Source organism: Lampetra planeri, chromosome 56, assembly GCF_965212315.1.
Source record: "Lampetra planeri chromosome 56, kcLamPlan1.2.h2, whole genome shotgun sequence".
Taxonomy (NCBI): Eukaryota; Metazoa; Chordata; class Hyperoartia; order Petromyzontiformes; family Petromyzontidae; genus Lampetra; species Lampetra planeri.
The window spans coordinates 3,805,252-3,831,877 of NC_136162.1; the positions used below are offsets into that span (position 1 = coordinate 3,805,252).

A 26,626-nucleotide genomic window follows, 5' to 3' on the forward strand; every position below is an offset into this window, starting at 1 on the left:
CCCCCTCTAGGTCCAAGTGGTGGGGAAGCGGGGGGGGGGGTGCCTCCTTGTCTCTTCTTGGGCCCCTGGGTGCGGGCACGTTGTGCGGGACGGAGGGCGGTGTGGGTTTAGTTGGGGCCCCCCCCCAACCACCCCCCCACCACCCCCCCCCACCAACCCCCCCAACACCCCCCCCCACCACCCCCCAACACCCCCCCCCCCTCACCACCCCCCCCACCACTCCCCACCACCCCCCCCACCAACCCCAACACCCCCCCCTCACCACCCCCCCACCACCCCCCCACCAACACCCCCCCCACCACCCCCCCCACCATGAACTCTGTCACGTGTCGTGCGTTGCAGGGTGACCCCCCTGTGGAGCTCCCCGGCTGCTGCTCACCCCACCCGGACGCCGTGAAGGACGTGCACCTGAGGTTCGTGACGTGCACCCAGTCACTCGCTAACAACTTCTTATCCACCCGCACTCTGCACCCCCACAGTAAACCCATAGAGACGCATAGAGGAGACCCATAGAGATGCGTACAAACTCATAGAGATACATAGAGAATCAGAATATGTAGACTGGAGGGATGGGTTAGCAAATTACATCAACAAAAAAATACGATAAAGAGATACTCGAGGTAAGATAGAGAAAAGTTGAGAAAGTAATACAAAAAATTAATAAAGAGAAATATTCATAAGTATGGGAGTGCAAATTGCACGCGTACATACATTCCAAATGCAAGCTGGGGCAATGCTGCAAAACAACATCAAACCAAGACCACGCAGTCCCTCGATCACAGTGCACCTTAAAATTGGACCAGTCGTGTGATTGTGGCCATGGAGCCCGAACTCTGGACCTGGCAGTAAACCACTCAGCGCCCCTTCAACGGAGGAACAGCAGCACGACAGGGACTCTGTGTCTCCTGAAGCCCCTCTCCTCGTGGCCAGCAGCAGCCTCGACACTACACGGTCATCAACTGAACGAATGGCTCCTGCTGCTGCTGCTCCTGCTGCTGTTGCTGCTGCTGCTCCTGCTGCTGCTCCTGCTGCTGCTGCTGCTCTGCTGCTGCTGCTGCTGCTGCTCCTCCTGCTGCTGCTGCTGCTGCTCCTGCTGCTGCTGCTCCTGCTGCTGCTGCTCCTGCTGCTGCTGCTCCTGCTGCTGCTGCTGCTGCTGCTCCTGCTGCTGCTCCTGCTGCTGCTGCTCCTGCTGCTGCTCCTGCTGCTGCTCCTGCTGCTGCTGCTGCTGCTCCTGCTGCTGCTGCTGCTGCTCCTGCTGCTGCTCCTGCTGCTGCTGCTGCTGCTCCTGCTGCTGCTGCTGCTGCTGCTCCTGCTGCTGCTGCTCCTGCTGCTGCTGCTCCTGCTGCTGCTGCTGCTGCTGCTCCTGCTGCTGCTCCTGCTGCTGCTGCTGCTGCTGCTGCTCATGCTGCTCCTGCTGCTGCTGCTGCTGCTGCTCCTGCTGCTGCTGCTGCTGCTGCTCCTGCTGCTGCTGCTCCTGCTGCTGCTGCTGCTCCTGCTGCTGCTCCTGCTGCTGCTCCTGCTGCTGCTCCTGCTGCTGCTCCTGCTGCTGCTGCTGCTGCTCCTGCTGCTGCTGCTGCTGCTCCTGCTGCTGCTGCTGCTGCTCCTGCTGCTGCTGCTCCTGCTGCTGCTGCTGCTCCTGCTGCTGCTGCTGCTGCTCCTGCTGCTGCTCCTGCTGCTGCTCCTGCTGCTGCTCCTGCTGCTGCTGCTGCTGCTGCTCCTGCTGCTGCTGCTGCTGCTCATGCTGCTCCTGCTGCTGCTGCTGCTGCTGCTCCTGCTGCTGCTGCTCATGCTGCTCCTGCTACTACTGCTGCTGCTGCTGCTGCTGCTGCTGCTCCTGCTGCTGCTCCTGCTGCTGCTGCTGCTGCTCCTGCTGCTGCTGCTGCTGCTGCTGCTCATGCTGCTCCTGCTGCTGCTGCTGCTGCTGCTGCTGCTCCTGCTGCTGCTGCTGCTCCTGCTGCTGCTGCTCCTGCTGCTCCTGCTGCTGCTGCTCCTGCTGCTGCTGCTCCTGCTGCTGCTGCTCCTGCTGCTGCTGCCGCCGCAACACGACGCTGCTTCTCTCCCGCGTGCCCCCGCTGCAGAGACGGCCATAATGTTGGCGGTCCAAGCCCACCGCGTGATTTATCAATTCTCAAAAAAAGCCGGAATATTTTACCAAATTAAGTCAAAACCGAATTAAAGATCGCAGGATGTTTGTTTTATGCGTGTGTGTGCGCGCAGTCATTGCTGAGCGGGCTGAGATCGTGAACGTACCGCGCTTAATCACGATTGGGTGGCTGAAACCGGGGATCAAACGGGCGGATCTCAGCCGTAAGTGGCTCCTCAGTGTCTCTGCCATGACTTTGGAAGTGATCTGCTCGGCTTGAGCTTGGCCTTGTGTAACGTAGACGCCGCGCCCTCTGTAAGCACCCGCGCGTCTCACTGCAGGGCCCTTTCGTGCTCGTGTTCATTCCACGTGCGATGGATCCGCTTCCCACTCACTGCCGCCGTCACATGAGCCGAGCTGGCAGGGCTGGAGATGCGTGTGCGTGCGTGCGCGTGTATTTTTGTCCTCCGTGCCCCGGCAGCTTCTGTTTGGCCGGATGCAGGGGGTTAAACTAGCGCGGCATGGGCTGATGTGGGTACGGGAGGATTTGGAGATGGTGGAACCTACGGATGACTTGTATCAATGTCATCAAGTCCGGCCTTTCGTTCACACGGAGATCCGTAGACTCGCATAGACTCGCATAGACTCGTAGAGAGACCTATAGACCCACATCATCAAGACCCATCCTGTACTATACAATGCATTGTGGTGCGAGTGAGGGATTGCACTTGACAGCAGTCACAATTAGGCAACTCACTTAATTACCCACTCATGTAGCAGGTAGCCGCTGCTCTCGTGTGTGTTTTAGTAATTGCCAGGGTTGTTCATCTATTTTTTTTTGCATACAAATTTGAAAAAAGTTACCGTTTTTCCACTCGTATAGAAATGTCTGGTAATATACACGTAAAAGTGTTTGACTTAATTAGCAAACAAATGAAGGGAGCTGCCATGGTGTACTGGTGAGCACACTGGACTTGCAATTCAGAGGTTATAGAAATGACAGGCAAGATGTTAACTACCTCGCCGAGTATGCGGGAGGTCATGGGTTCGATCCCAACTGATGTCTTTTATATTTGGAGTTTGCATGTCTCTCTCTGCCCGTGGTCGCGTGGATTTTTCTCCGGGTCCTCTGGTTTTTCCCTCCATATTTAGAATCAACACGCTCTAAATTTCCACGTGATAAGCCACTCTGTCGAGCTATCATTTGTGGCCAGTTCGCTTATGAAAGAGAGCCACGTAGCTCAGTGGGCCTGACCTAGTAAAATAAAAAATATTTAAGGGGCCGTCCATAAATGACGTCACGCACCTAGGTGGGGGGGGTCAGACATTTGTGACGATGTGTGACGAGGGGGGGGGGGTTGAGAAATGTGACGTCACATCAAAATGCGCAACTTTAAATAAATATAGACAACACGTTCTACTTAATTAAAGACTTTTTAATAAATGTTTTCCCCTACAACATCAAATACGCACTACAATGACAATAGTTTAAAGCGATTTGAAGCATGTTTTATTTTTTTTGGGGGGGGGGCAGAGCTTTGTGACGTCATATTTGAGGGGGGTCTGACTTTTTGTGACGCCGTGTGACGAAGGGGGGGGGGGTCAAAAATCGTCCAAAATCGCGTGACGTCATTTAAGGGGAAAATGTCAAAACTGGGTGGTTTTTAACTTTTGCCGACAAAACTGGATCCCAAATGTCAAAACTGGGTGGTCTTGGAAAACGACAGGCAAAACAGGGTGGTGCTTTTTGATATGACAAAACTGGGTGATGTTCAATGTGGACAAATGTCAAAACTGGGTGAAGAAGGTGTACGATTTAATGTATCATTTTGTACACGTTTAGGTCCTTGCGTTATTCATCCATATGTCGCCACAGATTTAGAGCGTTCCAAATGATGTTTCTCGTGGCTCATGTTCCATACCTTGCACCACAAACTTCCCGTTTGTATACTGGCACAGTGTGCCAGCTCGCTACTACAGTAACACTTACTTGCCATATGTATACTGGCACAGTGTGCCAGCTTGCAACTACAGTAACACTTACAGCTCGCGAACATACCCTAACTTACCATTTGTATACTGGCACAGTGTGCCTGCTCGCTACTACAGTAACACTTACTTGCCATATGAATACTGGCACAGTGTGCCAGCTTGCAACTACAGTAACACTTACAGCTCGCGAACATACCCTAACTTGCCATTTGTATACTGGCACAGTGTGCCAGCTCGCTTACTTGCCGTTTGTATACTGGCACAGTGTGCCAGCTTGCAACTACAGTAACACTTTCAGCTCGCGAACATACACAAACTTGCCATTTGTATACTGGCACACTGTGCCAGCGTACAAATATCAAGTGTGTGTAGTTATATGGTGCTGGCACACTGTGCCAGCATACTAATACCAAGTGTTTAGATGAATGGGGTGCTGGCACAGTGTGCCAGTATACAAATACCAAGTGTTTGGATGAATGGGGTGTATTTGACAAATGTCAAAACTGGGTGCACCCTGAGTGTCCAAAACTCAAGTTTTTGGCCACCCAGGGTGCACCCAGTTTTGACATTTGGGATCCAGTTTTGTCGGCAAAAGTTAAAAACCACCCAGTTTTGACATTTTCCCGTCATTTAAGTTTTTCCATCTGCTCACGCGGCAGTGCAAACAAGTTTCTTAATCCCCCCTAACACTTTTGTCCGCCCAGCAGTTACTTGATAATAATCGCAGGGTACACTGCATAGTCCAGAAATTGGTACCAAAGGTAGCACAACTTGATTTGTACCGACGTATTGTTTGTGACCAATAATAGTGAATTACATGATAACCCCACTCATTTGAAGTGGTTATCACAACATTCACTGTTATTGGCCACATGGGGAAATTGGAACCGCTAAAGTAACGCCACTTCTTCTGATGGTACGGACACGTGAAATAGTCTGCTCTGGGATCGTGGACTGACCGTGAAGTTGATTGGCAGGTCCTGCGGGGTTCCAGTCAGTGCATAAACGACTCCAAAATTCCACCGGAATTTTAAAGTAAAACAATTCCTTACTTTCAGAATCAGTAACTTATTCTGCAAAATGACTACCGGTTTGCCGATTCACATTTAGCTGCCCGAAGTAAATGTGGTGCTCCAACCCCCAGTTTCCACTGAAGTCCCCACGGAGATCGCAGAGCCAGGGCTCAAGAGACCCACAGCTTTTAGGTCCTCATCCTCTGCAGCGGAGACACCGATTGCGTGTCCAGCACACACACCCCCCGGGCACTCTACTCTGCCGGGGGGTGTTTGATTCAGAGAGAGACACTAAAAGCCTCTCCGCGTCTCGACACCGGTGATTCTGAAAGCTGATCGGACGTCATCTCCTGTTGCCTGGCTCCCGTGCTGTAGCTATTCAGTGTACAGGCAGTGCAATTGTACCCGGGCCTATGAGGTGCCCAGGTTGCCGAGCTCCAAAGAGGAGGGTTGGGGGTGGGGTGCTCATGCCAGCCTCGCTACGACCTTGGCTGACGCGGCCGCCCTCAGCTCTCCACACCGTCCCGTAGGTTGGCATCCATCTGTTTACAGTGAAACGTTAGTGCCCGGCAGTGATGCCCATCACACATTGTGTGATGTTATGCCGTCTTGTCAATCCACTTCTGAATGAGGCCTTCCCCACGCTGTGTGGGTTATTTGACCGTCTTCTGACTGAACATTAGCCTGTGATTGCCATCAACTATTGGATAGTGCGGTGGGTCTGATTGGTCGCGGATGATTAATGGGATCTCGAGTTATGCCGCTAGATCGCGAGGTCCTGATGGGTCACCGGAGGGTTAAGATGACACAGCGTGAGACCATCGTGGTCATGGTGACAGGGTCACGATTCGCGACGGGCTGTCATTAAATTGGTACGTGAAGTCGTGGGGGTCACGGTGTCACGCCGCCGGCCCGTGCTGCGGCGCAGGTTCCTGCAGAGTGGCTCGGACGTGATCTCGACGGCGACGTACCAGGCGAGCGTGCCCGGCTTCGTGACGCACCTGGGCCTGCGCCCCGAGGAGGCGCGCCAGCTCATCCACACCGGGGTGCGGCTGGCGCGCGAGGCCGTGAGCGAGTACATCTCATCCGCAGGCGAGCGCGACCAGAGACGCACCACCATCATCTTCCACGATCAATCAACTGCTGGATTAAATCCTCCTCAAGCAGCCGCCAACACCACCACCTCTCATGATTCTGCTGCGATGCAATAATTCATCAACACGTGATGCACAAATTGAGATTTCATTGCTCTATCTTCCCGGCGGACGTACTATCGGCCGCTCTGTTAATCAAGTCAATTTAATTTTTTGCTTAAACACGTGTGCCGCTTCTCTGGCACAAATCTGCCACTCAAAGCGTCGTCGTCATATTAATACTCAAATATAAACAAATAAAATGTTACACAATGACAAAAAATATATATTATCTTTAGTATAAGAATGCCGCGGTGGTGAGATGTTAACTACCTCGTCTGCTGTGCAAGAGGTCATGGAGTTCGATCCTGACCCTGAAGCCTGTATATTTAGAATTTGCATGGATGTTTCTCAGGGTCCTCCGGTATTTCCCTCCACATTTAGAATGAACACCACGCGTTTTACAGTATTTGGCTGCTATAAATATCAACGTGATAAACCACTTCGTTGAGCTATCCATTTGTGGCCACGTTGCTTTTGAAAAAGAGCGATATAGCTCAGTGGACCTTACCTGGTAAAATAAAAAGTTTAGTTAGGAAATATATTCTTGACCGTCATCCATCATCATCATCATCCACTAACATAGCAACACACGTGCTTCACAGCAGACAGCACATTTCAGACATTTTCAGGCAATGAATGAGCTTCTATACACGTGGGAGGAAGCCGGAGCACCCGGAGAAACGCCGCGCGCGCGCGAGAGGGACGCGCGTGTCCCCGCCCTCGCACCGCTGACGTGGCCCCTCTCCGCTCACACAGGTCCCCGCGAGGTGGAGGTGAAGGTGGCCGGCTCGGTGGGGCCCTACGGAGCCCACCTGCACGACGGCTCCGAGTACACGGGGGCCTACGTGGACGCGCTCTCAACGGAGGTGCGTGCTCCTCTGCTCTGCGCTGCCTCGTGTCCACCATATGCTATCACCTGCTTCCCCCCGTCCATGTAGCCTGCTTCGAATAGGCAAGCAATCGGACAGGACGCCCCATTTCATTGCTTGCCGCAGGGCCCACGCCGGCCACGTGACCCCACTGGTGCTCGTGCGTTGAGTGAGAGTCTTCGGTTCTACTCGTCAGTTAGCTTAGCGCAGCTATTGAGTGCACAGGCAGTGCAGCTGCACCGGTAAGTATGGGCTGGAGGGTCTTGGGCACTCGGCTACAGGGGGGGGGGGGGTTGGGGGGGGCGGCAACGCATTGCGCTGCTGGCAACACGTTGCGTCACTGGGGACAGCGGCTGAGCCTCTGGTGCCGGGGTTCCTGAGCGGCAGTGGCGGTGCTGACAGTCCGTGTCTCCCACGCGCCCCAGGAGCTGATGGACTGGCACCGGCCGCAGGTGTCGGCGCTGCTGGAGGCCGGGGTGGACCTGCTGGCCCTGGAGACGGTGCCCAGCGCCGCCGAGGGCCTCGCGCTGGTGCAGCTCCTGCGGGAGTTCCCCGGGGCCTCCGCGTGGCTTTCCTTCTCCTGCAAGGCACACGGAACACGAGACGCAGAAACACGCGACGCGGAAACACGCGACGCGACGGCACGGCACGACACACGTGACGCAATTGCATGTCTTGATCGTTGCTGTGCATAGGCCACACGAACTATGAAGACATTGCACGTGACCCCGTGTCGCGCCCCACTTTGACCCCATATCTTTTCCCACGTGACCCCGTGTCGCGCCCCACTTTGACCCCACAACTTCTTCCACGTGACCCCATGTCGCGCTCCAATTTTCACCCGATAACTTCTCCCATGTGACCCCGTGTCGCGCCCCACTTTGACCCCATCACTTCCCCCACGTGACCCCGTGTCGCGCCCCACTTTGACCCCTTATCTTCTCCCACGTGACCCCGTGTCGCGCTCCACTTTGACCCCATATCTTCTCCCACGTGACCCCGTGTCACGCCCCACTTTGACCCCATATCTTCTCCCACATGACCCCTTGTCGCGCACTGCAGGACAGCCGCCACACGTGCCACGGCGAGGAGTTTGGCGAGGTGGCGCTGGCGCTGGCCGCCCGGTCGCGGCAGCTGCTGGCCGTCGGGGTGAACTGCTGCGACCCCGAGCTGGTGGGCGACCTCCTGGGTGGCGTCGCCAACGCCAAGGGCTTCGACAAACTCCTGCTGGCCTACCCCAACAGCGGGGAGCACTGGGATGTGCAGCGAGGGTGCGTGCCACACCAGCCTCACGCCACACTCGGGGCGCTCCACAGCGGGGGTATAAATCATCATGGGTACACCACAGCATGGACACACCAGAATCACACCACACCAGGGAGACACCACACCAGCTGCTGCTACCACGGCTGCTACTGCTGCTACGACTGCTGCTAATGCCACTGCTGCTTCTGCTATTCCGTGCATTCCTTCCGCAGGTGGGAGCATAGACCGCGCAGACCCACGCTGGCGATGTACAGCCTCGCGTGGAGGGACCTGGGCGTCTCCTGGATCGGTTTGTGCGCCCACCGTCCCGCGCGCGTGCCGGCAACCTGACCCACCCGCCGTGCAGGCCTCCTACCCACCCTCGCCAGCGCCGCGGTGCCCGCGTGCCGGCCGCTTGCGTCAATCCACTGCCGGACGAGGGCCTCCCCCACAACCGTGCGGGGGTCGCGGGGAGGGTGATTTCACCGTAGCGGACGGTGCCAGTCTGTGTGGGTCGCTGAACGCAAGGAGCATAGATGAGGGAGCTTTGTAGAACAGCGACGGAATGGACCTTGCTGCCCCTCCCTCTGCTGCCCACGCGGTAGCGCCGCAGCAGCCTATAGCACCTGTTGCGCACGGTACTCACCCATCCAAGCACCCACCCAGGCCCAACGCTGCTTAACTACGGTACAGCAATTGGTGCGCTGGCTTCTGCTGACAACTGCAGTCCAGTGCCACGAGGATTCGCACGGAACACGAACGCCACCGCAGCAATTGCTCCTTGCTCCCCGTTTGACTCGTAGCCTCCACTGAAGCCTTGTCAACCCCACCTCCCCCCCCCCGCTCAGTTTCTTTAGCGTGTTTCTATGTTTCCCCGGGTCGATCGTTCCGTGTGTGACTTGTGTGTGGCTTGTGTGTGACTTGTGTGTGTGTGACTTGTGTGTGACTTGTGTGTGACTTGTGTGTGACTTGTGTATGGCTTGTGTGTGACTTGTGTGTGACTTGTGTGTGACTTGTGTGTGTGTGTGTGACTTGTGTGTGACTTGTGTGTGTGTGTGTGACTTGTGTGTGACTTGTGTGTGACTTGTGTGTGTGTGTGTGACTTGTGTGTGACTTGTGTGTGACTTGTGTGTGTGTGTGTGACTTGTGTGTGACTTGTGTGTGACTTGTGTGTGACTTGTGTGTGACTTGTGTGTGACTTGTGTGTGTGTGTGTGACTTGTGTGTGTGTGTGTGACTTGTGTGTGATTTGTGTGACTTGTGTGTGACTTGTGTGTGACTTGTGTGTGTGTGTGTGACTTGTGTGTGACTTGTGTGTGTGTGTGTGACTTGTGTGTGACTTGTGTGTGTGTGACTTGTGTGTGTGTGTGACTTGTGTGACTTGTGTGTGACTTGTGTGTGGCTTGTGTGTGACTTTGTGTGTGTGTGACTTGTGTGTGACTTGTGTGTGACTTGTGTGTGACTTGTGTGACTTGTGTGTGACTTGTGTGTGACTTGTGTGTGACTTGTGTGTGTGTGTGACTTGTGTGTGACTTGTGTGTGACTTGTGTGTGTGTGTGACTTGTGTGTGACTTGTGTGTGACTTGTGTGTGTGACTTGTGTGTGACTTGTGTGTGACTTGTGTGTGACTTGTGTGTGTGTGTGTGACTTGTGTGTGACTTGTGTGTGACTTGTGTGTGTGTGTGTGTGACTTGTGTGTGACTTGTGTGTGACTTGTGTGTGTGTGTGTGACTTGTGTGTGACTTGTGTGTGACTTGTGTGTGACTTGTGTGTGTGTGTGTGTGACTTGTGTGTGACTTGTGTGTCTGTCTGCAGGCGGTTGTTGCCGGACAGGACCTGAGGACATCGGGGAGTTGGGACGCACCCTGAGGCCTCAAATGCAGCCGCCCAGCACCACTGCCTGAGCTCCTCCTGCCTGGGCCTCCTCCCCGCCCTGGTCTCCCAACCTTGGTTTCCTAGCCTTGGCCTCTCAGCCCAGGTCCCCCAGCCCTAGCCCTGCTATCACAGGTCTCCTAGCCAAAGCTGGTGTCATGAAACTCCGCACGGGCACGGAGCTCTGTGCTCGACTTGGCAGGCTCTGACATTAGAGGAACGTTCAGTGCATGTGTTGTGTTACTCTAATTTAAATTAATTATTTGCCAAAATGTGAATGCGTTCGACGTTCGTGCACGGTTGCGTTAAAAGAGAACAATGTCAACGGAGCCTTGAGTGTTCGCAGTGGAATCGTTTAAATAAACATATCAGCAGCATGCGGGGCTGTGGTGAGAGTTTTAATAACACGGCCTATACCAGGCATTGTGGTGATATTAATCAACATCCCCCCTCCCCCAGAAATTGACTAAATCGGGCATCCTTGGATGCCCGATCCATATAAAACCCACAGTTGTAATGGTTCGTCAGGTGTATACTGCCCACTGGCGTCCAATCCGAATAGACTGGACAGACCAAGGAGCCGGCACCGGGGCAGCATTGTAGCCGTGTGTGCAAGCTCAGCCGCCCAGCTGGGTCGCTCACTCAGAACGACGCGCTGCACGTGTGCACGTTGTGCTTCTTTCGCACCGTACGTAGCCAACCGTGATGCGACTAGCACGGTTGTGTACGTGCGGTGCGAAATAAGTTTAACATGAAATCGGAGGTGCCACAACGGATGACTTTCTCGACTTGCAATGTTCTTTTGTTTTTTCTAGATTTGAAGCTTTCGTGACTGCAAGGATTCATATTCTTAGGTTTTTTCGGTAAAGTCACGTAGGTAAAAAATGTAAATTAACAAAAGTAAAATAAAAGTCACGACGTTTCGGAGGCAACACAAGCTTCCGTTTTTTTTACTTTTATTAATTTAAATTTTTTACCTACGTGACTTTACCGAAAAAACCTAAGAATTGCAATGTTCTGTTTCACCAGACGTCCAAACCCCCGCGCTGTCTCGCGTGTCAACGCTCACAAACCACACCATAACCCTGCTTAACCGCGAGGACATGACCTCACTATCCGTTCCCTGCATCACGCCCGACTCGATGACGCGACTTTGCAGACCGTGCCCAAGGCCGAGCTGGCCCAGGTGTGGGAGCTGCTGTGGTGGAGGCTCGACACGTGTGCGTGCCTACGCCCTAGGTAAGCGCCCACCCCACCGTGGTATATTTGTACGCTAGCCGACGGTGTAAACACACCGTGTGGGCCAATGTCGGGGATCATTTCGGACCCTCATTGCCGACCGGACGAGAGAGGAACTTGGAGAGCGGCTCGGGCTCCTGCCCTGCCTGTCTTGTCCACAACTCAAAACGTCGGCCGTCTCCCGCTGCTCAAATTAGCAATGAGATTGGTGCTCATCTGCCGTGTACAGCCCTGAGGTCTGTGGTGGAAATTCCTCATTTCTATGGCGGCAGCAGCGGCGAGTCTCTCCATTGGACAACCGACAAAAGTCGTCGTCATTTTAAGAGACACCAGTTGAGACGATGGATTGAGTCGCCTCTCCCCATTCAAACCATGAAATCGCAACCCTCTGGTTGCGAGCCACCGGCTCTACCGCTGTGCCACCTGGGCTGCCGCTCTCCTCTGTGGTTGGTGTCGACGCAGGGGTCACTTTGCTCGTTGCGTTCGGAGCAAAAAGGGGCCTCCTCAACACGCGTTCCTGAGACAGCCATTAAATGCAAAGTGTCGGTAAGTTTCAATTCAGAATTTATTTATTTTTGACAGTAGTACCCTTGCATACATAATCTGAAGAAACGCTTCGTTTTTTGATTACACTGATGATTTTTTTAAGTTTAGTACACTTTTTGGCTTTAAAAAAAACAACAACTGATCATGACGACCGATAAAACATTCCACGTATTCATTACAATGGAGGAAATAAACCCGCAAGATCACCTGACAACAACGCTATCGATCACGTCACACCTGTGACGAGAGAAGTTTTACACCGAGACTCCTCTCTGCAGAAAGAGCACGAGACAATCGCGACGTCGCGCAAACAACGCACCTCAAGCGGGGGGGGGGGGGGGAGCGGGGGGGTGGAGCGGGGGGGGGGGAGCGGGGGGGAGCCAGGCCACTCAGGGCGTTCAAGTCCGGGCGAAACACGGAATTAACCCAGATCGACCACACCGAATGTAATAACCTCCCACAACCACAGTTCCCTGCTCAACTCGCCACTCCCTGCACCAGCCTTCCCTGCCCTAACCCCCCTGCTCAATCACAATTCCTTGCATCACCCTCCCTGCCCAATCACCACTCCCCGCACTCCTCTCCCTTGCGGCGAGTCACTGCACGCTTCCCCAGCCGCACTGTGCTCGGCCTCCCAGCCCTAACAGACCGCACACCGGTTGTAGCTGCAGCGGTCTGGGGCGTGCAGTCGGCCGGTCCGTCCGTCCATGCGCCTCTGTAAACACACCGCTGCGAGCTGGGTGCAAGTGTGTCCCCCCCATGTACATGCGGTACGTTTATCAAACGTCTCTCTTTTTTTTTTGTTTCGGCTGTACGAGCGAGTCACGCCGGAGCCGTGCCAAGCCAGCCCGGCGCGCGTCGGGAGGCGCCGCGCTTTCCCACCGCAGAACCCCCGAGCCGTGCCGGTGACGTGTCCTTAGCCCTGGCACCCTGGCTCTGCTTGGGCCTCGGTCTAAAAAATTCGGACGTCTTCTTGGGGAGGACCAGCAGCGCATCACTGTTTGCTTTGGGCTCTGCACGGCAAAACTAAAAAAATCCGGTGGAAAAATCACCCCCCGCGCTGGCCCGGCTCCAACGTGCCAGCGGGAAAAGGGGTGAAATTGTCACCTCCTATACAAAGCAGACTGGTTACGACGGTATTTCGCTGTAAATAAGGCCCTCAAAATATGTATTTCAATATGAAATGTTTGCCATGCTCCGAATGTGGCAAAAGCCCTAATGCCCTGTGTGTGTGTGTGTAAGGTGTGTGGATGAGTGAGTGACCCCCCCCCCACGCATGTTCACACAGTGTTTAGATTTTTTTTCTGCTCGAATGCTCCATTCCCCCCCGCGTCTTATCAAGACACCGCTTGACTCTGTGCTGTAGAAACCAAGTCGCGCTTCTTCGCGAGGGGAGGAACGACGTATGGGGCGTGCGTGGCTTCGGACCCTGGGGTCAATGAAAATCGTAGCTTGTGCCGTCCGCAAGGGATTGCGATCGCGAATTATATAAGACCCTCGGCAAAGTAAGACGCACGCCAAATTCGTAGGCCAATCGAGTTGCGCAAAAAAACTGATCTCACTTAACACACGTGCGCACCTACCGGATTAATCCTAAGACACACCCACCCCCCCACCCCACCCCACCTGCCCAGCTTTTGCTTTGAAATACAGGCAAAAAGGTGTGTCTTATAACCCAGAGAATGCGGTAATTGTAAGTGCTGTGGATCTTATAATTGAACTTAGGTCCAATTGTTCCCCCCTCCGTCGCTACCCCCCTCCTGAATCTCCTCCCTTCCAGGATGGGGCCCCTACGCTCGCATGATGACACAAGGACCGCACAAGACAGCGCGAAAAATCCAGTGTCCGATCGGTGCATCTGCTCCGAAGCCCTCTCCCAATGCGCGCCCACATTCTCCTCCACCACTCCGGCTCAACGTTTAGACCCACACTTAGCTTAGCGAGCTCGGCAGCTCATTATTAAGTCAGCATAGTGCATTACTCAAAACATCTACGGTACTCTATTTACATATAAAAAAGCGCACACACTCACATACACGAAACGTGTCATGTCAACCGGCACGAACCGGTTACAAAAAGATACAACGCACGAGACCAGACGGGCGGCAGGAGGGCTGCAGATGGGCCAGGGCGCGCTGCGCGATGTCACCTTGTGCAAGCTGGGCCTGCCCACAGCAAGGATAGCCGTGACAGAGAGGCTAGAGAGACTAGGTTGTCGACTCCGCCAGACAAATACCACTCACGACAACAAATCCCAATCACTACCCCAGACCAACCCCACCACTTCCTGAAAACCCCGCCAAAAAACAAAACCGTGTCAAAACAATCCGTATCATTTTGTGACGACACCTGGTCTAGACTAGTGCCGTGGCCTATGCGGGAATCGTAAAACGAGCGAGCTTCCTGGATTCCATCCGACTACCCCGGCAGCACGGGCCACGCTCTCTCGCTCGCAACGGCGACGTAGCGTGGCGCTGTCGGGGCACGGGCGCCCGCCCTCCCTTCCGTTACCCGGCGCCTGGACCCCTCCAGCCAGCCCACGGGCTCCGGTGCAGCTGCATCACCTTCTCACTCGACAGCTCGCTCGCTCAGCCGGGGCTCGCAACAGCAAGCGGCACGCGCGCACATCAAACAATACGACCTGCCGTTGTCTTCACCAACACTGTCCAGTAACAAGAAACGTTGCAGAAGGCTTTGCTCAAAGCAGACAGAAGTAGAGCCATTGCCCAGAACGTTAGCCTACGGTGTTATTTGTTTAAATGATAATACAGCGTTTATGAATTTAATTAAATGTTTTATCCTGTGCTTGTAAAAGACACACTGCAGACGCAGTCCTCTAAGGCCCAAGACGCTCGTTTCGCTCGTGCCGATGATCCCAACCGAGATCTTCACCTCCCACCACCCGGGACGCAGCCGCTTTATGTCCCATGCTTGTGGGTGTTCGCGGCTCTGTGCTCAACGCAGCGACCCTCTCGAAAGTCTCTCGCGGAACTGCTATAGTTCAGCGATCGCCTCCGACCGCTCGATTACCGACGGCGCCACATTGAGCGAGCGGCCATCGGCTTAAGCCGCTCAACGTCACGGTTGCGGCGAGCGGATGCAAGCACGCTCCACATGCGATGGTTACCGAACGACGCTTAATCCTCCTGGAGGCATCCACTCCCAACTAGCGGCGAAGTTGGCGACAATGTCGCCAACGGCGGGAATGCTGCGCCGGTCGTGCGTACGCGGGGGGTTGAGCTTCAAGCCATGGCGGTCTCGACAGTGCGGCTGCGTTCATCGCAAGGACCGGCAAGCAGCCAATGGCCGGTGCCACCCTCTCTTCTCCCGTGTCGCCTCGGCTACAGCTGCGACAACCGTAGACGCGGAATTAAACGCCATCTGCTGCTGCTACTGCCGCTGTATCTGCAGCGAAGCCACTGCTGGTGCCCCGGTGTTTCCGAATCGCTCCCCACCCCACCCCGACCGAGTTAAATCTCATCCGGCGCCGCCTCAACGTCGATTGAGAGTAGGCATGCAACGACGCATCATCCCGGATGCTCACGAGACACGGACCTAATCGTGGGTGCGACAATGACGTGCGATTTATGTAGATGTATGTGCGAACGATATTCAAATGTTACACTTAGACTGGCGGACTGGACAGAAATGTACAGACGAGACCAAAACAAATGATATGAACAAGACTCGAAATTCCGAGATAATTTTTTTTCTTGATTTGAACCACGATCGCAACTCGTAATAATTCATCAAGTCCCTCGGGACGAGTGAATCATTACATGCCGACTGAACTGGAAAGGACACTTAATCAACCGTTTTCTTTTTTTTAAACGCCACCGTCGCCCGTGCATTACCGCGGGGGGCACGTCGCGCAACACGGCGACACGTCATCCACATGCCACCGCCGAAGATCGCGATGCGCGGCCGCTTCCGGCGCGAAGCGAAAACACATCAAGTCAGGGAGTCATGTGACGAGGGGGGCGACGCCACCGATCGGGGGAACTTGCCGAGAGCTGCGATGATTGGACGACAAAGTCGATTCGTCAAACTGACATTTCGCCTCTACTTGGTGGTCCATGATTAAAACATTTTTTTATCAGCCGCACCTAGAACGTGCCACCCACTTGAAGGTGGGAATCCCCTGTAAGCCACGCCTCGCATGACGTGGCGAATGATGTCACCAAGCCCCGCCCATCATCTCCGGTCCCGGGTCATAGGTGGGGAGCAGAGGTGAGCTTTTCTTTCTTCTTTCAACTATTTTCATGATATCTGACAAGACAGAGCGACTGAACTGAAAATTTAAATAGCGATCAATTACTTGGATAATTGTATTACAGGCCGGCTCTGAATGACGTAACCTGCCCCCATCACAAAGCTGACGACATCCCATCATACCCCGAATGCTCCCGATCGCATCTCGGGAACGAAGGAGAGTTAAACCCGGTGACAGTGCTCGGACGCGAGACCACTTTGTGAATCCCGGGCGTTGTTAAGACTTGGGCCGTGATGCCGGCCAGGAGACGTCAGCGCGGCGACTGGGTTCTTGATAACCCAAAAGTACGACGTCGCTCAAAAGAACTTGTCGTCGATGCGGAAGTGCGGCTTAGTCACGTCGTCCGGGTTGATGAACACCGAGATGGACTTGCCGGGGTTCTCCGTCACCAGCTGCTGCAGCTTCTTGGCCAGTCGGTCGTCCTGCCCTCGGATGTCGGCCAGCGCCCCGTCCGACTGCGATCCCGGCAGGCCGCCCGACCCTCCGCCGGCGCTGGCGGCGGTGCCTCCAGCCGCGGCGGCGGCGGCCGCCGCGTGCGCCTCCAGCCGCACGGCGTTGGCGGCCTTCACCTGCTCCACGGCCGTCGAGAGGTGCTCCACGGGGTCCGATCGCACCGACGAGAGCTTGCGCGCCAGCAGCAGCACCGTCTCGTCGGTGAAGTGCTCGAACATGTTGCACTGCGGGATGAAGTAGTTGGGGCACGACTTGTTGACGAGGCAGTGCAGGACGTCGTCCAGCAGGCCCAGCAGCAGCGCCGCCTCGTTGCTCTCCTGGCCCAGGAAGCTCGAGGGCAGGCGGTCGCAGGCCCAGAGCACGACTGAGCGCAGCTGGTAGGGCCCCACGGCCTGCGGGCGGGACAGCAGGCGCAGCACCATGGCCTTGCACGCCTGGAAGGCCTGCATGAAGGGCGTCGGGATGCACTTCTTCATCTGCACCTCGCTGCGAGCGAACGACAGGCGCCACTCGTTGTCCCGGCAGCCGCTGGGCGACGAGGCGGGCACCAGGTAGAAGCCGCCGATCACCTCCTCCTCCGTGATCTTGCCGTCCCAGAAGTGGTTCTCCATGAGCCAGCTCTGTGCCACGGCCGGCCAGCCTGCGCCCGGATTAGACCGAGGAAGAATAGTCAAGCACGACAACGCTTACGTTATACTCTCCAACATGCTGCTCGTGCTTGGTTACTGATGTTACGACAAAAACACACAAGGAGCAAGAAGTGCGCCAAGAAGCAAGGAGAAATGCACGCTTGGAATTACACTGGGAAAGAGGGAGACACATGGAGTACAGAACGTAAGCAAGGGAATGACAAAATTCAAACTGTTTAGGAAAATAAGTGGGCATGTCAATTAATTCTGGAATTACAATATCCGTTGGTGTGATCTCATAACAGCTGGGATGTTTGGTCACGTGACACTGGTCAGAGCGCAAGACCTCACCCCTCCAAGCCAGCTGGTGAGATAATTTTATGCTGCATCTGAATGTAACCGCATCTTAAGATGCTGTTCAGAAACAGTGGGGGACATTTATTTATATAGACAGTGATTTGTCTCCGTGAGAGTCTATGGGTCTCTGCGTAAGTCTAAGGGACTGTTTGTATGCCTCCGAGTCCCTGTGTAAATGTACGAGTCGTTTCTATGTCAGTATCTGTGTCTCAATGTGCGTCTGTGTCTCTGTGTGATTATCTGCGTGTCTCTATGCGAGTATCTGTGTAGCCATGTGACTTAGTGAGTATCTGTGTCTGCGAGTAGCTGCATCTCTCTGTGTGAGTCTGCGTGTCTCTATGTGAGTCTGTGTGTCTCTGTGAGTATCTGCGTGTCTCTATGCGAGTCTGTGTGTCTCTGTGAGTATCTGCGTGTCTCTATGCGAGTCTGTGTGTCTCTGTGAGTATCTGCGTGTCTCTATGCGAGTCTGTGTGTCTCTGTGATTATCTGCGTGTCTCTACGTGAGTCTATGTAGCTGTGTGACTATGTATCTGCGTGTCTCTACGCGAGTCTGTCTGTGAGTATATGCTTGTCTCTACGCGAGTCTGTGTAGCCGTGTGACTCTACGCGAGTCACCTTTGAAGGAGACGACGGGGACGATGTCGTAGAGGATGCGGCTGCTGCCCACGACCAGCACCATGGACACGAGCGTCCCCTTCTGCTCCACGCGCTCCACGCGCGGCATTCCCCTCTGAGGCTTCCGCTGCATCTCGCCTGACGAGACGGCGCCAGCGATCGAGGGACGGGAACCGTCGTTACAATCGGATTCACCGTCGCAGAGAGCCGCGCTGCTCTTACGAAAGCGCAGAGATGGCGATGTCACAATCGCGGCGCCATCGTCGCGACGGCACGATGCCGCCGTCACGGCACCAGCGTTGAAGAGACCGAAACCGCGATTGCATCGGCACTGCCGCAGAGACGATCGCAACACCGCCACCGCAGAGAGCACGAGCACAACCTCACCATCACAACTCAGAACCACTGTCACAAGCCTACGCATACGACACCATGGCTGTACCGCTGGGAGGGCAAAAGACAGGCATGCAGGAGAACCTGAATACTGGTGGTGCCAGGCTAGATGCACTTGGATGCCGTCACGTGAAGTGCAGAAGGTTCTTGCTGTCGGCAGGCGGTGACGGGACAGCCCCGGGTGCTATGGGTTTACTGAGATGACTGACAGATGCACCAGCTGCCGCTCCCTATCGTGCCAACTTGCTGCGTTTTCAGCTGCCCAGCACTCTGGAGACGGGGCACGCACACTCACGCAAGCGCACGCACAAGACGCCCGCACGAGTCGCACGCACGAGTTGCACGCGTCACACGGAGGGGGGGGTGTTTTACCCACCGAGCACGACCTCCACGGAGCAGTGGAACCAGTCGGCCACCTTGAGCGGCGAGAAGAAGTGGTTGGTGGCGCCGTTGGGGTGCTCCACCGTGGTGCAGCAGCCGCGCCACTTGCTGATGGTGGCCTCGTCGAAGAGGCGCAGGCTGAGCCACGAGTGGCACGGCGCCGAGCAGCGCATGTCGAGCGTCACGGGCTGGTTGCGGTCGTGCAGCTTGAGCGCGGGGACGAGCAACGTGAAGTCCATGTCGTAGTCTGCGCCGCGCGCAAAGTCGCCCAGCTGCTCCACGTCCATGTCCACCACGCCCTCGCGCACGCTGCCCGACAGCAGCAGGTACTCGTTGGCGACGGGCAGCTTGCCGTCCAGCTTCTGCACCATGCCTGCGCCGGGGCGCGGAGAATCGCAGGGGTGGTGGTACGGCGCAGCCGGGGTCGATCGGGGTGGGGGGGAGGACGCAGGTGAATCGACAGCAAGACGCTCGGAGGGGGAGAACTGCGGCGAGACGCACACTCGACGTCAACGACACGTCACATCGGGCGACATACACGCACGCGATGTACGAGGCGCCGCAGTTCAAACAAAGGTGCAAGCGCTTTAAATACCGCCCCCTGCGCCGCCTCTGTCCACGCAGCAGCGTAAATGGGTACACCGCAGTTAAGTCGATTGGCAGGTCGCGTGTGGTGGGGTCAAGTGTGGTTACCTCTGATCTCTTCCAAGACGTCTGGCCAGCGAGAAAGAGCAGGCTAAATACTTCTGTAGGGGGCTCTCTAGAGCTCTCTAGAGCCCCCTATAGAGTGTATGTCCTTTTGCCAGCATTGGTATGGGCAAGCAATTGCAGGGATGCTGCTCCTTTTACACTCACTAAATTCTTTAGACACAGGGGTCGACGATTTTCATCATAAGAAAAATAAAATAGAAAAAATGCTGAGAGACACCCAAAATTTTTGTTCCAACATTCATCGACTCGCTCACTGTAAGAGAGGACCGAGCCTTGTTCGCGACTTCTGGAGGGAACCTCGTCGTCGTTGCGCTTGCACACGCACGTCCGCTCGCCCGCCCGCCCGCCCGTTCACTCACCCAGCATGGAAAAGATGAAGTCCTTGGCCGTGTGAATCTCGAGGGCGCGCTGATCGTCGTACTCGCGCTGGTCGTGCTTGTTGAACTCGTGGATGAGCCTCTCGATGTCCTGCAGCCGTGCCGACGACCGGAAGTCGAAGCCCAGCGACTTCGCCGCCGAGCCACCGCCTCCTCCTCCTCCACCGCCGCCCGCCGCGGGAGCACGCTCAGCGCCGGACGCCATCTCCGCCGCGCCTCCCCCCACCGCCTCCTCCCCGGTTGCGCCGAACGCGCGCTCCCCTCGCCGGGAGAGCGGCGGCGGTGGTCGTGGTGGTGGTGACGGTGGTCGGCAGTCACGGGCGAATCAGGACAGGGCTCCCTACGGGCACAGATGTTGGCGCGGCGCCGGCCGACGGCCTGTGAGTAGTTGACCCCGAGTGCGGCCGATCTCGTCGGGGTGCGTGGCAGCTACGCGGGGTTGGGAGCCTGGATGCCGTCAGGATGGGCGACGACCAGGACGTAATTTCAGCCGGGTCTGCATATGATCGAGCGGTCGCAAGAGCAGGATTGATTACAGGTATCGTTATCACGTCAACCGAGTCAACCTTCACTTGGCGAGAGGCCGCTACTTCTCTGCTGCTGCTCCCGTGGCAGTGATTGGTACCCACAACCACAGCAATCACACAATCACTGGTACACACTAACACTGGCATCCCAGTCACTCATACTATGACAGGCCTAAGTTACCAGTACTCACTAACGCTGGTATCACACTCACCGGTATTCACGATAACTGGTGTAAGTTACCACTATTCACTACCACTGGCAGCACACACTCACTGGTGCTCACTAACTCTGCGATATCTTTAACACGTTCCCACTAACAGTGACGGCGGTACTGCTGGTCGTTCACGCTTTCGTGGTGTGGCCGTGGCCGAGAGACCTTGCTGTGGACACGGGAGGTCGCCAGCCATTCCACATCCGTGGTGCGCCCAGAGACGACACTCACCTCCACCGGCGCACATGAAGGAGATCAAAGTCCTACTCGCACTGTATGTGACTCACAGACACACACACGGGGGCGTATTGACGCATCGATCGATGTCGACGCCGGCGTCAAACTGCGTGTGCAAGAATCGACTTCTGTCAACGTTACTTGACATGGAATGGATGTTCAGGTGGTTGTTGTGTATGTCGGTCCACGCAAACTCTCACGGATAGCAGTGCACCATCCTGTCTCATATAATGGCCCTGAAGGTCACTTTCAAATATGGATCTTTATCTGCACTAATGACACTCTTTATAATCCCTCGAAATAGTGTTCATCGCAGGAAAATTAAACCAAAATACTTAATTGTCATAGTAATTACTTTAAAAAGAAAATATTCCACCCTGACCAGTCGACTGCTGGATGAAGGCCTCCCTCCCCCCTTATCTGCCATGATCCCTCGCGTTCCTGTGATGTGATATTTTGCTGTCTTTTCTTGGATTTTCTGTTTGCACTCAATCACATTCACTTTAAGATGTTTTCTTGTTCATGTTTTTGTTTTCTGTTTGTTGCGGTTGCACTCGATGCAAGAGCCGAATGGCTCACAGGGCTATACCTAATAAATGAACTTGAACAAGCCCCCATCTAGCTTCTGCACGTTCTGACGTCCTAACTTCACCTCTGTGTTTGGAGAAATATGATGGGGGGGGGGGGGGGTGCGTGCAATTATTGGTGCCTGGGCTCAGATTAAGAACTTGCTGCACTTGAGAGCCTGGTTTTAATCGTCACGGGTGGCTAACACCCGAATTTCAAGCCGGGCTCTCACTTACCACAAAGTCAAGGCCAACTCACATACACCCCAAGCTTATCTTCATGTTAATAAATCACAGCCATTGACCACACGTATCAAGTGAGCCTGCAAAGCTGGGAGTATGCAAACTCAAGAACTCAGCAGCTTATTAACAAGTGCACGACATATACCGGCTTCATATTTTTTGGTTCTGTCGGTAAAGTCACGTAGAAGGGAAATAATAAAATAATATAAATATTAAACACATTTTTTTCGTTTATTACTTCATTATTTCCCTTCTACGTGACTTCACCGAAAGTGTGTTGAACTTCTTTCGCACGGTACCGTAAGCCAACCCTGCTTATCGTAGTAGTGCCGGTTGGTGGTAGTGGGGGTGGTAGTGGTGGTGGTGGTAGTGGTGGTGGTAGTGGTGGTGGTAGTGGTGGTGGTAGTGGTGGTAGTGGTGGTGGTAGTAGTAGTGGTGGTAGTAAATCACCGTCTCATCAAGGCGCCCTCAGACGCCGCGGGTGAAGCCTCTCGCACCGATCCGGACCCAATTCGGACCCAAGCCAACCTCCCCACCACCACCACCTCCCCACCACCACCTCCCCACCACCACCTCCCCACCACCACCTCCCCACCACCACCTCCCCACCACCACCTCCCCACCACCACCTCCCCACCACCACCTCCACCACCACCTCCCCACCACCTCCACCACCACCTCCCCACCACCACCTCCCCACCACCCCACCACCACACGATTCTGATACCGGTCCCAGAGTCCAGGTCGCTACAAACGATGAAGCCTCAGTCTCAGTCTCCACGATCCAGCTGTCTGCCGGGTCGTGAATCGCCGATAAGCGCCGTGGTGTCGAACTCCCGGTTCCTTTTTCGATGTCTGGTTCTGATCTCCAAATTCAGCTGCTGGTTCCCACTTCTCTCTGCATCTGATCCTCGTCGCTAAGCGTTGATGTCTGGCGCCTTGTCTGGTCGCGGTCGTAATCTCTGATCCTTGTGCCGGTCGGGTCCCCCGTGGTAACCTCTTGGTCTCGGTTCCAAAATCTCGGTGGTAACCTCTGGCGCTGGGGCTTTGAATCCTGGTCTCGGTGTTAATCTCTGGTCTCGGGTCAAACTCTTGATCTCTCTTCTCTCTCGTCTGGTCGGGCGGCTCCTGGTCTCTCTGGTCTCGTTCTCTGGTCTCAGTGTTGAACTCTGGCCCTGGTCTCTGGCCCTGGTCCTGGTCTCAGTGTTGATCTCTGGGCCTGGTCTCTGGCCCTGGTCCTGGTCTCAGTGTTGATCTCTGGGCCTGGTCTCTGTGTTGGTCTGTGTTGATCTCTGGCCCTGGTCTCTGGGCCTGGTCTCTGTGTTGATCTCTGGCCCTGGTCCTGGTCTCTGTGTTGGTCTGTGTTGATCTCTGGCCCTGGTCTCTGGTCCTGGTCTCTGTGTTTATCTCTGGCCCTGGTCTCTGTGTTGATCTCTGGTCCCAGGTCCCTGGCCTCTTGGTCCGCGGGTCTCCGCTGAGAATCCGCGAACTGCGCCCAGCTCCAACAGGGCCGAGCTCGGGGTCCGCGGCGAATTACGCACCCGCAGCTCAGGGGTGGGAGGGGACAACCAAACAGACTGCAGCCTCAGGGACCGCGGCGAACTGCACACGGCTACTTGTGTGACCCATCGAGACTTGGATGTTATTTTAATTGACCCGGAAAGGCGATAGTTTTAGGGATTAAAACTATTCAAACGTCTTTTAACTTAACACCCAGGGTTTTTGCAGCCAATATTACGATTGATTATTTTACAGTAGGCTTTTACCACTAATTGTGACTCATTACGTTATCAAGATAAAAAAAAATCGTCTGGGTATCGGCCACTTAATTTCGGATGAAGGAGAGTTTCGTGACAAAGCAATGCTCCCAGATCGTCATTTGGCCTGACCCAAAGCAATCAAGAATTACAAATTGTATTTATATGCAGAGATACAGTCTGCACTGGCTTACATAAAAAGTTGTATGCAACAACATTTCCTCCAGGGATCGGATTTAAAATAGTGATGCTCATTGGGTCATCCCCTCCAATTTAAAAAATCTGCACCCACGTTGCACATTTTGTGCTGAATGGGCACCGTGGGTGCAGATTTTTGAAAGGGTGATTGCCCGAAACGTCGTGGGCCTGACTGCTGATGAGACTCAATGTTTAGTAGTCGTAGTCTCAGCTGTGGATGCCAAGCTGCCGTGAACAGAATACAATTTGTAACGGAATTTCTGTTGCTGGTAGACCGAAATAGAGGAGGCAACAGTCATTGTGAAAGAGAAATTGCCCGAAACGTCGCCCGGCATGGTTTGTGTTCCCCTATTAAGGCTCCACACACTGTTATTGACGGAATGTGTGGCGAGTTCTCACGTAAACCCTTCAGTCCACACGAGGGCGCAATATGGACAGTCGTGATCACTTCATTTCAATAATATCACCACCACCAGCCTCACATCTGGGTGCGTGTTCTCCGTATGGTTAATACTCTTTTTTTTATTTCGGTAAAGTCACGTAGGTTAAAAAAGAAAACAAAGCAAAATGACTGTATCAGTAATTTGTATCAGTAATTTTGCTGTGACGGTTCCACCTGAAGACGGAAGCTTGTATTGCCTCCGCAACGTCGTGATTTAATTTATTTGTTTTCTTTTTTAACCTACGTGACTTTACCGAAAAAAACAGAGTATGGATCCTTGCAGTCACGAACACTTCAAATCTAGGATCGTTTGGCTAATGTTGATGTCGTGCAACGTGTTCTCTTCACTACTTTACAGAGCGGGGCCCACCTTTGGCCGATAAGACATCACCGATGTGAGGGCCCCCCACACATTTGAAACCATTGGGGGTTTGTCGGGGGCTGTACGTCAGGGGCCTTGCAACGAAGAACGCCGATGTAGAGCAACAGCTGTTAATAATGATAATACTCTTTGGGTCTTTCGGTAAAGTCACGTAGATAGAAAAATATTTTTTAATAAAATCACGACGTTTCGATTGCAGCAGAAGCAATCGTCTTCAGGTGAAACAAGTATAACCCGTAAAAACAAAGTTTTTCACTATAAATCCTTTATATGCGTGGCGGCTAGTCCTCTCGTCCTCTGGCTTGAGATGGCTGCCAACTCTGGGTCAGATGATTGCATTGCACCATTAAGCAATTGGTAATTAAATATAATATTTTTGTCCTAAAAGTGTAAAATTTTGGAAAAAACATTTCACGAACATTAATTGTCACGCAGCTCGATTGGATCACGGGAAGTGGGTTTAAAAACGACCGAAAGATTTGCACGGTCGTAAGCAAGCAAGTGAACTTAATATAAAGGATTTAAAAAATACAGCAGGCGGATTGCAGGAAAGACCCAAAGAGTATGAATTCCTACAGATCACGAAAACTTTAAGTCAAGATTTAACAGCTGTAATGTTATACACCGCCACAGTCTCTCGTTGCCTGCCCAAGCTCGCTTATCTCTCTCGAACTTGCGTGTTTTCTCTACTGCACGTGGTCCTCTTCACACCACGCCTCCGATTATCACGGTTGGCTACGTACGGTGCGAAAGAAGGTCAACATACAATGCGGTGTAATTCTAAGCGTGCACCTCTCAATGGATCTTTGCGCACTTTTCAGCTTTTGTTCCGCTTTCTTTGTCAGCGGCCCGTGTTTCCATGACCAGAATTACCCGGAAAGTGCCCGAACTCGTCTGAATCTCCGAAGCTAAGCAGGCTGGAGCCTGGGTAGTGCAGCTTTGGCACTCCGACTGATGTAGACTCTACACACATTAACTGCCAGAAAACGTTTGAAAAGCCCCTGCTGAAAAATAATCTTCGGGTTTAGTACGGCTTCACCAACCCTCACTAAGCAGCGTGGCGAAATAGATTTAAATTATACTGAAAGAACCACGCAACAGTCTACATTATAGACTGTCAGTACGCTCACTCAGGTTAAGAACCAGGCTACAGTCTACATTATAGACTGCCAGTACGGTCACTCAGGTTAAGAACCAGGCTACAGTCTACATTATAGACTGCCAGTACGCTCACCGAGGTTAAGAACCAGGCTACAGTCTACATTATAGACCCCCAGTACACTCACCAAACTTAATAACCAGGCTACAGTCTACATTATAGACTGCCAGTACACTCACCAAACTTAATAACCAGGCTACAGTCTACATTAGTGTTTTTCATTTTATTGTTTATCATTATTTTTCTATCTACATGACTTTACCGAAAGAACCAAAGAATATTAATTCCTGCACGAAAGTTTTAAGTCAAAATTTAACCCCCCACCACAATGACATCCAGCGGTGGATTAACAAAGAGATGCAAAACTCGCACATGTCCGTGTGTCTGACTGGAGTGACATCGATCAATCTATCGATCCACGTGTGAAGAGACGGCAGCTGCCGAAGCTACAACCCCCTAATCACACATCATCATCATTCAAGCTCCTCCACGCAGCATCCACGTGTCAACTCACACGGGGCGGGGCCGACGGGACGGGGCGAGGCCCCTCGCCCCCACCAGAAAACCACGCATTCCGATTGGCCGCCCCAACGCGAATCCGGATGTAGGCGGGGCCTCGCGGCAGGTTGCGCGGGGCGGGGCCTGTTCAGGGAGGGCGTG

General features: G+C 54.1%; 2 protein-coding genes across 6 annotated transcripts; one reads left to right on the forward strand and one right to left on the reverse strand.

Annotated features, from left to right (window-relative positions):
* Positions 1-312: 312 nt before the first annotated feature.
* Positions 313-10,646, forward strand: LOC144735645 (betaine-homocysteine S-methyltransferase-like). Its single transcript, XM_078618096.1, has 7 exons — positions 313-413; positions 6,017-6,180; positions 7,041-7,150; positions 7,579-7,740; positions 8,216-8,424; positions 8,632-8,708; positions 10,213-10,646. Exons 1-7 carry the CDS (start codon positions 313-315, stop codon positions 10,299-10,301), a joined length of 912 nt encoding a protein of 303 aa, XP_078474222.1. The 3' UTR covers positions 10,302-10,646.
* A 2,579-nt stretch (positions 10,647-13,225) lies between these two features.
* MB21D2 (Mab-21 domain containing 2) lies at positions 13,226-22,587 on the reverse strand. Of its 5 annotated transcripts, XM_078618207.1 has the most exons (6): positions 22,479-22,575; positions 21,214-21,254; positions 20,226-20,583; positions 19,151-19,528; positions 18,382-18,519; positions 13,226-17,420 (listed from the first exon to the last, which is right to left on the reverse strand). In XM_078618207.1, the coding sequence occupies exons 3-6, from the start codon at positions 20,446-20,448 to the stop codon at positions 16,624-16,626; spliced, it is 1,536 nt and encodes a 511-aa protein (XP_078474333.1). In that variant the 5' UTR covers positions 20,449-20,583; positions 21,214-21,254; positions 22,479-22,575; the 3' UTR covers positions 13,226-16,623. The 5 variants fall into 5 exon arrangements, with proteins under 5 accessions (XP_078474333.1, XP_078474330.1, XP_078474332.1 ...); XM_078618204.1 differs by having other exon boundaries at positions 21,148-22,587; XM_078618206.1 differs by lacking the exon at positions 21,214-21,254 and having other exon boundaries at positions 22,479-22,585.
* Between the last annotated feature and the right edge of the window lie 4,039 nt (positions 22,588-26,626).

Bases quoted from the DNA above. Each gene is read 5' to 3' on its own strand.
- LOC144735645 (XM_078618096.1), top strand. From the start codon at position 313: ATGAACTCTGTCACGTGTCGTGCGTTGCAGGGTGACCCCCCTGTGGAG. The intron at 414-6,016 runs GTTCGTGACGTG...GCTGCGGCGCAG, and splicing joins GTGAAGGACGTGCACCTGAG to GTTCCTGCAGAGTGGCTCGG. The intron at 8,425-8,631 runs GTGCGTGCCACA...TTCCTTCCGCAG, and splicing joins CACTGGGATGTGCAGCGAGG to GTGGGAGCATAGACCGCGCA.
- MB21D2 (XM_078618204.1), bottom strand. From the start codon at position 20,448: ATGGCGTCCGGCGCTGAGCGTGCTCCCGCGGCGGGCGGCGGTGGAGGA. The intron at 18,520-19,150 runs GTGGGTAAAACA...CCGTCTCGTCAG, and splicing joins CTCCGTGGAGGTCGTGCTCG to GCGAGATGCAGCGGAAGCCT. The intron at 17,421-18,381 runs GTGACTCGCGTA...ATCCGGGCGCAG, and splicing joins CCCCGTCGTCTCCTTCAAAG to GCTGGCCGGCCGTGGCACAG.